The 12,934-nt window shown below is 40.1% G+C and overlaps 1 protein-coding gene across 6 annotated transcripts in view; it reads left to right on the top strand.

Annotated features, from left to right (window-relative positions):
• The window catches only part of rgs3a (regulator of G protein signaling 3a), a 131,223-nt gene that overhangs the window by 81,162 nt on the left and 37,127 nt on the right, over positions 1 to 12,934 (top strand). The window contains exon 1 of one of the 6 annotated variants that reach the window (XM_046374854.1): positions 3,516 to 3,785. The exons of 4 other annotated variants lie outside the window; for them this stretch is intronic. In XM_046374854.1, coding sequence (XP_046230810.1) covers positions 3,771 to 3,785 — 15 coding nt within the window. In that variant the 5' untranslated portion in view covers positions 3,516 to 3,770. Of the gene's footprint in view, positions 1 to 3,515; positions 3,786 to 6,558; positions 6,753 to 12,934 lie in introns of those variants that run through there. One more of the 6 variants, XM_046374855.1, reaches the window with a different exon arrangement.

Raw genomic sequence — 12,934 nt, 5'->3', positions numbered from 1 at the left:
ACTTGTTTTTGCGTAAGGGGACCAATGACTCAGTGGTCCTCAAGTTTATGTTTATTGCCCCAAATTGGACATCTGGTTTGCAACAGAGCTACAATCTCAGAGAAAAAACAGAGCAAATGAAGGACAACACCAGAAAGTCAACAGTGGATTCGAAAAGGCTCTGATTTGGATGACGTGAGTGTATTTGTCGAATTTGTTTTCGAACCAGAATGAGATCAGATGGAAGCGATGTGTGCTTTACAAGACGGTGGATTATCACTGATTGAACAAGACTGTTGGCCATTTTAGCAGGACGATGGGATTGTCAGGAAGACAGTGAAGATAGTAGAGGAGGCATATTAGAATGTGATGCTCCAGAGTGTTGAGACAGCGACAGGTACAGTCATCAGTTTTTATGATGAGAGAGCTAATGAGAAAGACAGCTTCACTGGGTTGCAATAGGAGGCGGTGAGTGACGTGGGAGAACGTCAGCAGAAAGCTAACAAGGAAGGATCGTATGTGATTAAATACAAACATTTACATTGTGCATGTCAGGTATAAGAAACTTGCTGAAAGATCACCACTTAGTTAAACATGAAGGCTAAAACAAGATCAGAAATACAAAGTAAGTATCTACATATAAAGTGAAATGTGAGCCACATCTGTACCGGCACATGCTCACATGATTAGCATTTCTGTCGCTCTTTTTGTTTCCCTGCAACAGACACACACTTTCAGCTTCATTGGCCCTAATTAGACACAGATGAATTCCATTCGTCTTGTCGTTGCTTCTCTTTTTTCTTCTCACACATACACGCACATACACACACACACACACACACATGCATGCATGCACACACACAAAACACTGCATGCCATTTTTGGCATGTGTTGTTCTAAGTGTGACATCCAAATTTGGAACTTGTTCAAAAGGAGCAGATACGAGGAACCAAACTGACACACTTCATATATAGTCACAGCACCATGTAGTTATGACTCGTGTCGTTACTCCATGGTCTTTTATGAGATTTCTGCTTCTGAAAAGATGCGTCTAAAAGAATTTAATGGCAACAGGGTAATGCACTGGTGAACATCTTTCAAAAAGCTTAAATTCAGCCTTTATACCCTGCTGAACTGCAGTATGTGGGTGGTGCTACCATTTTCTTCAGGTGAGGCAATTGCAACCTTTCACACTAACATTTTACATTTTACTAACATTTCTTTTTCTTTTTTGTTAACTCAAATCGTACCAGGATTTCTCACCACAGTTCTACCCTTACTTTTGCAGCAGTATTGTCAAAGATTTGGATAAAAGTATAAACACTATCAAAAAGTTTTTCACTTCTGCTTTTCACAGTTTTTGCAGCATGTTACCACGATGTCATGAAGTAGAGGGATAACCAGGACAGCTGACAGCTACTGTCCATTTTCGGTTATTTTGTAACGCCACTATCTCAAACTTTACTTTGTTTTAAAAATAAGAGTTCTAGATATAAGAAAATTAAGATACCTGTCCTACTTGGATTTACATTAATATGGAGGCTATAGTTTACAATTTGAAATTTTGCAAAAGATTAAAAATTCAAAACAACTTTGCAAAGTATTTTATTTTTACTTCAGTCAGAGACTCATCTCCTCCTGTGTCTTGTGCCCCCTTTGCTTATTCTCCCAACTTCTTTATATTTTTTTTTACCAACTGGTAACTTTTTCTAAATTTGTGGCAGCCATCAAGTCCACAATGGTGGAATGTAACTAAGTACTATTACTCAAGGTCTGTACTTAAGCACAAATTTAAGGTAGTTGCCCTTGGAGAGGCGAATCGTGTACTTTTTACTGTGCTACATTTCTCTGACAGCTTTATTTACTGGTTACAAACATACACATTAATGCAGCAGTAATCTTAATCCAGAACTTCATGTGATGGTAAAACTACTTCACATACTTTTACTTTTGATACTTTAAGCACAATTGGTGATAAGAATTGCATTATTTTTTTTAAGTTTTTGAATGCTGGACTTCGACTTGCAGTAGAGTAGTCTTACAGTGTGGTATTAGTACTTTTTCTCAAGTAAAAGATTTGAATACTTAACTGTAGGGTGCAAATACACAGTTTTTCAGCCTCACTCTGTTTTTATCACTGTATTTGTTTTCCTGCTACCTGCTTCTCCTTCTTCAGGGTCAAACACACACACACACACACACACACACACACACACACACACACACACACACACACACACACACACACACACACACACACACACACACACACACATTCTCCCTCTCTCTCTTTCTCTCAGACTCAGCGATGTTATTCATTGTGGCCTGTAGTGTAGGATTAATTCCCTTGTCTCTCTTTAAACATTAATGATTTCCCTTTGATGGAGTGGTGTTTGGCTTTATTTTAGCTCACCTTTAACTATTCATAACTGTGTTATATAATGGCAATTATGCATCAGCACAGGAGCCTGTATAAGATAAGAGCCTTGTGGACTCAGTCCTAAGAAGGCACAGCAGAGCATGAAATGCATTCACTGTCAATTTAATTACGCACATTCTTTACTTGGAAAAATGACGTTTGCTCCACTGAGCATGCTAAGGAGCTGGGATAATAGTTTCATTTGCAAACGACGGGGCTGTATTTTACACAAGGGCGTTTCTGATTAGCATGATCGATGACAGTAGTGACGCTGAAGGCTTTAAAACATTCTGCCACCAACTGACATGAGGGAAGCAAAGGAAGCAGACGAAAGTGACAAAATCTAGCGCGTCTTAAGTTGATATTCTACTTCTTGAATATCAATCATTACTTTATGCATCGTCTGAAAATGTTTCTTGGAGAATACCTCTAGCCGGAGAAAGAGAGGGAGACAGCGGCCTGCGCAGTGCAATTGACAGTATTTAAAATAGCTATTTGAAAAACCCATTATTTATTAGCACATGCTGTGATTAGATAAAGCCTGATGAATGGCTTACATGGCTCCCGTCAGGTCTGATGCAGAAACGCGGTCATTTTAACAGACAGGGTTTTGTGTGTGTGTGTGTGTGTGTGTGTTTGTGTGTGTGTCTTATTAGGTGTGAAAGACATGGCCCTTAACATCCTGCTCTTTGATAGGTTTTGATTCAGTGCTTTGATTTGCGGCAGAGCAATTTCTAAAAATAGCATGTAGAGGTAGAGAGAGAGAGGGAGATAGAGGGGGGGAGAGAGAGAAAGAGAGAGAGAGAGAGAGAGAGAAAGAGAGAGAACGAATGACACTGACTGCTTTGGTCTCCAGAGAGTTAGTTGCATTTGATTTTTTCATAACCATCACTCCTTCTATATTTTTAATACATCACTTTTTTTTTTACAATCCGTCCTCCTTTTCTCCCTGATTCCATCTGTCTTCACCCCCCCCCCTCCTTTTTAACCAAATCCCTTTTTACCCCCACCTCCTCTTCACTTTCTCTCTCCCCTCTCTTCTGCACGTTGGCACGCACGTTATTACCGAGCTTGTGGGGGGGGGGGAGCTGGGACTGCAGCAACAACACAGACAAGAAACAGAACAAGGAGGAGAAAAGAAGCACTGACACATTCAGAGAAACGGACAGGAAAAATAATCACATATGGTCACATTGGATTAGCAGCCTGTATCTATTTGCACTGCACATGTGCTCTCCCAGTGAGTGAGTGAGTGTGTGTGTCAGTGTGCGTCTGTGGTTGAACTGTGTCCGTCTTTGCTGTGCTCTGGGACACAACACCAATAATAACAAACTTACACACTGAGAAAGCAAGCAACACACTTCACGTCCAGATGCCTGTGTCTAAGGTAATGTATGCTATGTTTTGTATTGGTATGAAGGCCAGACTGAGAGCTCTGTTTGCAGACTTCTGATCTCTCTCTCTCTCACTCTCTCAGTGTCTCTGCGGTTGAGATTAGGATTGTTGCATGTGTGCGCGTGCTTTTCACTGTAAATATGGTGTAAATGTCTTACTGTATGTGAATTTTACTGTGTTTTGCTGGAATCACAGCTGTTGTGCAAATGCTGTCCTTACTTTGCACAGTAATTGTGTCTTTTTTGCTTCTCTTTTTTTGATTCAGGCAAAAATGGATATTTTTCAATTACTATTTTCTGAATTAGATATTCAAGCACTAGAATTTTCTGAAGGATGTTCGGACTGTATTGTGTGCATAATCAGCCGTATACAGTGATTGATGACAGCGAGCTTTTCTCAAGAATGCCACCTTGGAATAATAAGAGACTGAGACGGAAGTAATCTGGCAAATGGCTGTGCTGTGATTCATTCTCGAGTTAGTTTATGGGCTCATGTAGTTCCAGACTCAGGACATTTAAACACTCTCTAGCTGCCTTGTAAGTTTTGAATGTATTTATGTGTAAAGCTGCATTTTTGGGGAAACTCTACGACTGTTAATTTTGTGTCAGAACCAGTGTTGTTCTGACAATTTTAAGTTCAGTAGGTTAGTACTGAACCATTACCTGCCCTATATGAAGCCATCTTGGTTTGTTCTGGGTTTTTACCTCTCATCCTCTATTGTCAGAAGTGGATAGTTTTTTGGCCGTGTAGAGACACAGCTGCTGTGTGAGCCTTCTAACTTTCAATGTCAAATGTTGCTTGACAACCTGAGGAGATAAAAAAATAAAAAACACCTTTTCCCCGAGTAGCACTGAGAGGCTCTTGAGATAACAGAGCAAAAGAAAGATGAGAGACTTTCCAGCGAAAGAGTGTGAGTGAGTCAGAGTGCCATGTGGTTCAAGTTCAAGTAGCCACTCTGGTATAGAAGGTGCTTTTTTTTATTTACAGGTAGGTTTCTGTCCAAATGGATTCATCAGAAAGTCTGTAAAAGAAAATACCAAATATTAAGAGTTGGTTTGCTAAGATAAACAGCCGATGACACTAATTCTCAGGTCAGGTGCCCGTAAAGCGTACAAAAGAGGGTGCGCCAAAATGAAGTGATTAAAAGAGCAGCAGTCAAAGCTCAGATAGTGGAAAACGAGGTAAAGAACATGATAGGGATGTGCTCCACACAGATCTGATGTGATCTGGGTTTAGTGTCTCCATTGGTACTTTGACTTCAGTGGATGTTTAAGTCACAGGCTTCGTGTATGTCGTGATTTATTTGCTACGTCTGTTTCTTTTGAACTCAGCCTTTTTTTTCCTCTCATCGACAAACCAATTTTCCCACCTTGAACAGAAACGTTTTGTGGGTTAATTTAAACCCATATAATTGATTCAGGTTTGATGCTGATATTGCATTTTTTTTCTATGCAGGAATTATGAATTTGACTAAAATGCGTCTGTAGAATTTCAAGTTAGCACTGAACCTTGTCTAGGTTATAACCTGTTTCTATACTTAGCTTGTGTGAAGACATGAAACAACAATGCTTGAGAGATTTGGTATACTTTAATAAATAGAAAATGTTTTGTTCAGTTAGCTAATGCCTCAACAAGTGGGGCAGAGCTGTAAAATTACCAACCATTTTCATATCTTACAGAATACCTTCTGGGAATGCAAAACAGTAGAAGCAATGCTACTGGATCCAGAAGCTGCCATTAGCCTGAGTTACTCTAAAGTGGCCCTAACATTGTCCAGCTCTCTTCCAGGGTCCATGAAGTCCCTCCTGGTTTCTGCCTTGTTGAGGCATTGTTTGAATAGAAAGGGTGCGCTGATGTCATCCAAGTGGAGGATATTGTGACAGGCTATGACTCAGTGCAGTTATAAAGTGCAAACATGCATTTATATATAGCCATACAGTACATATCTACAGTGATCTTGACCATATCGCTAAACATCAATAAAAAAGTAAAATAATATAATTGAGTTGTATTGCAGTTCAGCAATATGAAACATATTACAAATCTACACATTGAGTTGTTTTTATCACATCTATTAATGTAAAAGAGAAATTTGAGAAAAGCTGAATTTAGAAATTTGACAACAAAACCAGGAAGTTTAGTGACTTAATCCAGATTGGCGCATCTTTGACATACACAGATGACATCTCAGTGTTATGGCTGCTGTTCAACAGCTATTATTTGTTAGTTTTTAAGATTTTTACTATGTGCTCCCTGCTTCATATGTGGTTACTCTATGGCTTTCTAGCCGCATTGTGCGTGTCAGAAACGTGTGTGTATTTATACTTCTACTACATGTGTCTGTGTGTGTTTCCAATGGATATGTGTCCTTTGTGTGCTTTGTGCATCCTGTGGGACTTGGCTGTAGTGCTTTAATGTCTTCTCAAAGAACTGAAAGGCCGTTTGCGAGCATAAATGGACACATAATATATGTACACATATGTCAGACAATATTTGCAGACATGCGCATCTGCAGTCGCGGAGAACATTTAGTATACACATTATCACATGCGTGCATATGCACCTCTCTGAGCTCTCGCTGCTCATTTGTTTCTCCTCATTACTGCTATCTCCTCCCTCTGCTTCTTTCCTTCTCACTTGTTTGTGCAGCTTGAGAGTCTACCTTCTTAGCCTCTTGGGCATTCTCTCTCTCTCTCTCTTCCCCCTTCTCTCTCTCTCTCTTTCTCTTCCCCCTTCTCTCTCTCTCTCTCTCTCTCTCTCTCGCTCCCGCTCCCTCTGTACACACAGTTCAGTTAGCCTAGCCCACACTGACAGAAACACGCACACCAGCTCCAGCTAGCCAGCCACAAACACTCACACACCAGTTTGACAGAGGAAGTAGGCCACTTTAATGGGGATGTGTGGAGTGCCTTCATCTGCCTTAAGTGGATTGTAACCTGGAACTGCTTCCACTTTCCAGGTAAGGGTTTTACGAACCAACATTTTGTTTCTCATCAGTAGGGTACATTTTATTTTGCTAATCTGAGGCAGAGGTGTCACGCAAATGGATTTTATGGTGCTTTTTCTCCGGCTTGGGAGGAAAAAGATTTTTTGTAGAGCACTCATGCGGTTTGTTTGAGTTGCTGGTACTGTTGTGCTGCTGGGGGCAGGGAGTGGTTTGGTCATATGGAGATGGAAGCAAGACAGACAGATGGGAGGAAAGATAGGAAAAAGCAATAAAGGCTTATTTATCACCAGGCATCTTTATGACAGGCTCATATGAGGATGTGGGTGTCAGGATTGTCGGCTATTTTGCTTCATTTAACTTCACGATTTCTACCTGCTTTGTTTTTGTTGGATTGTTTTTTTTTTTGTTTGTTTGTTTTACTTTAGGTTTTGTTTCTTGCTTTCTATTTGTTTTATTCTGTCACTTTTATTGCTCTCTTTAATATAATTGCCCCCCTTTAATATCACCTATTTCTTAATAAACAAGAGTTGGGGACAGCAGTTTTTGAACAACAGATTGTTTACATCCCCTATCTGATGCTTTTATTTCAGTCGTTCCTGCTCTGGCTGTACGCTAACAAACCCCCCACATGGCTGGTGGTGGTGGTGGTGGTGGTGGTGGGGGTCATAGGGTGAGAAACATGGGGGCTCAGAGAGTACAACGGTAGCGAGATAACCATTAAGACAGCACACTCTGAACTGTGTCAGAGCCGAGCTGAATGCAATAGAGACAAGAGGAGAGAGCCAACAGAGGGACCAGAGGGGGAAAAACAACAGGAAGCACACTGGGGAAAATTGCTTTTCTCTTTTCCTCATTAAGGGAATTGTAGTGCTATTCTCCACTTAGAAGGAGAGAGAATGTGTGTGTTGTGTGGTAGTTTGTGTCGCTGCCTGTTGATATACAAATAGAGAGGTGATCTAAAATTCACAGTTTGAGTGAATGGTTGCTTGAATGAATTTTCAAGTACAGTGGTGTAAAGATATGGAGCGTCCTTCCCTCAGTCTTTCCCTTGTTTTTGATCAATAATAGACAGTGTCAGTGCTCCATCCCTCTGCTGTACACTCACACACACACACACACACACGGTCCGTTTCCATCACTTTTGGGGATATTACATTCATTTTCTAGAACGACCACCCAGTCATAACAATAAACATTACGTGCCTAATCCTAACCCTTACATTACAGCAAGTCTCCACCCTAATATTTAATGAGTTACATTGTGGGGACTTGTAGGCAAGTCCTCACATTGTGTCTGTGTCAATAGATTTTTGTCCCCACAACTACAGGAATATGCATCCACACACACACACACACACACACACAACATACATACACATAAGCCTAGATGTGATTTATCAGCTGTTCTTATACAGCCAGTCCCAGCTTGAACAAATGAGATGTTTGTTATAATCTGAGAAACACAATCTCGCACACATCACAATCCCTTGTTTGTCACACAGGCACTCACACATAACTCCTCCACCAATGCACACGCACACACGCACACACACACACAGGCTCACACTCTCTCTGCTCTTTTTATGAAGGCCTTTTGCAGTCTTTTTCACTGGTCACATTGTCTTCAGCTGCCTGGCGTCACGGGGCAAGTTACGTCAATGACATTTTCTCTGTGAACCCTCAGCTTCTATCAATAATGCCTTTGCATCTTTGGAAGTGACACTCACATACCCTGAAAAAGCCAGCGCGCATCCCATTTCTCCCTGGCTGGTTTCTGTAGGGGAACAAATATTGATTCCTCCAAAGATTTTGTTAAAGTGGAAGTGCACTGTTTTATTTCTTCCGATGACTTTGATTGCAACGACTAAAACATAAACACACACGTGGACGCGTACAGGAAGGCTACTGAAAGGCAGCTGAAATATTAATGAGAAGACACTTCATGCTAATAAAATGCAGTCGACATCTCCAAAGGTTTTACTCACTGCCAAGTACTCCTGTGAGAACTCCATATTGAACCCTGTATTTCATGTGCGATTCTTCTTTAGTCAGTGTTACAGAATATTCCGAGTACCTTGCAGCAATGGTATCAGAGATAAATAGCAGTATTGTTATCTATATATGAATGGATGCACATTGGTTACATGACCACTTTAGTAAAAGATAAAAATGCAGACCTACATAAATAATAGAGAACATAAATCATTTTTATTGCTGTCTTCAGCCAGCAATTTGATACCATTTTTTTTTCATGATTCATTTGAAAAAATGTACTATTATGTTCCTTTTGTTCACCTGAGATCTTGTCCTCTTGGGTTTCTTTGATACACAGATAATTTTTTTCCCCCACTTGTTCCCTCGCTCCCTTTCACATGTTCTGTTTCCTACCGGCCTGATCACAAGAGAGGGGTCTTCGATAAACGACAGTTACCGTCTCATGCCTCTTCTCTCAGTGAAATCGAGGGTAAAATAGGCCGGTGCATTGCAGTGCATATAATGAGGTCATTCAGAGATTGATCAGCTGTATGGTCCCTTAACAAGTTATTGGTCTTACACAAAGCAGTAAAAGCTTTTACATCTTCAGACCATAGATTGTTCTGGACACTACATGTCAAAACACGCCTAATATGTATTTAGTTGGTGTAGACATGCACACGAAGCAATGAGCTGTCTTGCCTTCAGTCAAACACATTTATCATATATCACCTACTGCATGGCAAGCTTACCAACAAAATTTTCAAAGGAGACAGAACTTGTGTGTGGCTTTTGTAATACACAACCTGTGATTACAGGAATGTAGAAAAATGAACTCTGTGTGTGTGTGAGTTTATGTAACAACCTGTGACGTGGGTTGGAGCGAATAATTTCACTTAAGGCAAATGAACAACTTGAGCTGTGTGTGTTTGGAAAGGAGTGTGTGGAAAATCTTTCCACTTTAAGTACAAATTTACTACAACATGTTATATGCATCAGTAATAGTGATCCCGTACTGTAATACAGGATAATGTAACTTAGACAGGGTGCATTCTACTGTATAACATTTTCCGCACTGCTGCTACTACTACTTAAGTACATTTTGTTAATAACACTTCTGTACTTGAACTTGCTGTTTTTACTTTTAGTGAACGATCTGAATTCCGCACGAGATAAAAATGCTGTCAGTTCTGATAAGTCACAAATTCTATTCCAAAATCTACCACTCATTCACCACATAATTGAGATTTAGTAAGGCAGGAAAAATGCATCAAAAAATCTAAACCAGAGGGACCTGGAGCTCATCAGACACAAATTTGTGTGAGTGTAGGTGGGAAGCTGTTGAGGGATCACGTCCTTGTTACTAAGCTTAAGAAAGAACCTCAATGCGAAGCCTGCTGTCCTCACAAAGTAGCATACTTGTAACTGTAAAGCACCTGCTTGTGACTTCATTTGATTTGGAGGAGATGCATATGGCTGTATATGCCATATAATACGTGGTGAAAATACAAACCTAAGCCACTGTCTTTGGAAAATGCTCATAGGTATGCTAAGTATGTGCTTTTTGTAACTGAGACAAAACAAGTGGGCTAACACACACACAAAAAACATTTGCTTAATGTGCGACCAAGCAAACGGGGATAGTTTTCTCATCTGTCAGTTGGAGTTGGATTAACTTTTTTCTTATTTCTCATTTCTCATTATGGTGATTTTATGTTTTCCCTTCGAGCTATGTAAGCAGGAAATCTTTGTCTAGACTTCACTGACCTTATGTGTCCTTTGAAGAAATCAATGAGCTACGTCAGCGATCAAAGAAAACTAAAGAACAGAGTAAACATGAGTAATAGTGGGGAGTTACATCCTGTGCAACGTCATCGAGATCCACCACATAGTTAGTGGAAGAGAGTAGAAGAGAGTTGAGACAGAGGGCGTGGCAAAGAGGAAGAGAGGAAAAAACATGTCCTTTTGTTTGGCAGTGCACAGTATTTTTAACAGCATTGCAAATTCAGTTGAGCTGGATTTATTGAGGCTGGAGATGGATTTGGCAAGTGTAATGGTGAAAACATTAAACCTTAAACATTAATATTAGACTAAGTAGAGTGAGACAGGGGAAGACTTTTAATGCTCTATAATGTAATGTCTTAATCAAAAACAACCAGGAGAGAGGAAATTAAACAGAGAAAAGGGGAAGGAGGAAATAGAGGTAAAGAGACAAAGATGAAAGATGGCACCTTGAAATTTAGACACAGAAACGGTTGGGGAAAACTACGATGACAGAGTTCAAAGGTACATCCTTAGTTTTTGGAGAACACACAGTGCAGCTGCGCCCCTGGGACCAGTCCCTCTTTGCCATGGTAACTGTGGGACAGAGTTCACATGGTTGACCCAGAGTGACTGCCCACAAGTGTGTGTGTGTTTTCTTGTAATTGTGTGTTTATCAGACAATATTAGCCTTCAAAGGTCCGATATGTGTAGAATCTGATTGGTGTAGAACTTGATTGGTGACATGCAAAATGTGAAATAAAACAGTATGTGGTATTCTGAATTTCTTTATTCTGAGCCCTCTCTGTAGTTATGCATTAACAGTTCACAGAGTGCAGGAAACAAGGTCATGGGTAGCTTCCCTCTTGGGCCGATTTTGACTTTGAAAATACAGATTTCCTATTTTGGCACTCCCAAGGCTGCCAAGCATACATATGTATTTGGCACAGGATTTGTTCGCATGCAAAAAGCTGTACAGTATTTGTGTCACAGTTTTGTCTTTTTACCATTTAACCTACAGTGATTATGGGAACAAACAACAATCAAACAACAACAAACAAATCTGTTTGCAGAGTTCAACAAAATCCACATTCTTTACGTATATTTTATAATTTACATGTATTAGAAACCTTTACTCTAACAGGACAGACAGACTTGGAAGAGGGATCGGTCGTTTATTGACTGTTCCCGAGGATTCTTCTATTTTATTTTTTCCCCTGCTAAAAGGCTTTTAGGTGGAGAGTTTCTCCTTGAATCAAGAGTCTATGGATAGAGGATTTCTTGTATGGATTGTAAAGCCCACTGAGGCATTGTGATTTTGGACTATACAAATAAAACTGACTTGAGCCATTATGTGCTTTTCCCCATATTTTTCTGCGATCAAAAGAGGTAGAGTCAGCATTGGCATCTAGTGGGCCGTTTTTCCTGCAAGCACTGCTTTCGAAAACAGTGGAATCGTTTTTCAATTTCAAAGTTGAAGCTGACATTTTTTTGTTTTTTAAAATGTACTAAATAGCCAGCAGGTGATGTTAGAATGAAGACCTCTGACGACGTCAAAAAAGCATTTGTCATGATGTGCGTGACGGTACGCATTTGCGCAAGGTAGCTGTATGCAGAAAAGTCAGTATGTTTTCTGCACAATGCACATGAGGAAAAATGAAATTCACTGGGGCTCGCTGGACAAATGTCAGTCGCCAGTATGACGGCCTCCTGGTCTTGATCAGAAGTAAAGCGCATGATCTTTAACATGAGGAAGTATCGTTTTAGCTCATTGCACACACAGAGGTAGCTGGCTAACAAGGCATTAAATCACATCTTCTCAGTGAGCTGGATCCAGTCTTTTGCTGTTTGACCCTTCACCACTAAGATGACCAAACCAATTTTGGTTTGAAAATTATGTTTGAAAATTAATATTTACTTATTGTTTCTGGTAGCCGATTTTACTGTAACATGTTATGTCCTTTCAGAATTAAGAGAAATGGTGCCTGGAAGGATTAGTGTTAAGTGGCCATTTGCTAGTTAGAACAGTAATGCTTTTCATGGTCTGTCTACATTAAAAAAATCCAAGATGGACATTTTCCAAGATTTAGTCTTCTCTTCTCTCCTGTTTTATGTCTTTCCCTCTGCCCTCTTCCACTTACTCATCTCATTTCTGTGTCATTACATTCACTGACTCCCCTCCTCCCTTCTGCTGTCTTATCCACTTTGTCTCCTCCATCTATTCACTCTCTTACTCTGCATCCCACTCTCTGTGCCTTTTAGTGCTGGTTTTGTTTCCTCGCCTAATTGAGGCAATGCCAGAGATTGTATTGTGTTGAATCATTGATTACTTTGTGCCACATTCGTGCATTGCACTTGCATGTATACTTGCACATATACACGCACAAAAACACAAGCACATTATCTTGTGTATTTTCATTTAGCTTTTGATGCTGGCTCACTGAAGAGATTATTTTAAG

Source organism: Scatophagus argus, chromosome 20, assembly GCF_020382885.2.
Source record: "Scatophagus argus isolate fScaArg1 chromosome 20, fScaArg1.pri, whole genome shotgun sequence".
NCBI lineage: Eukaryota > Metazoa > Chordata > Actinopteri > Scatophagidae > Scatophagus > Scatophagus argus.
Note: the sequence above shows the minus strand (reverse complement) of the source record. Positions and strands in the feature narration are given on the sequence as shown.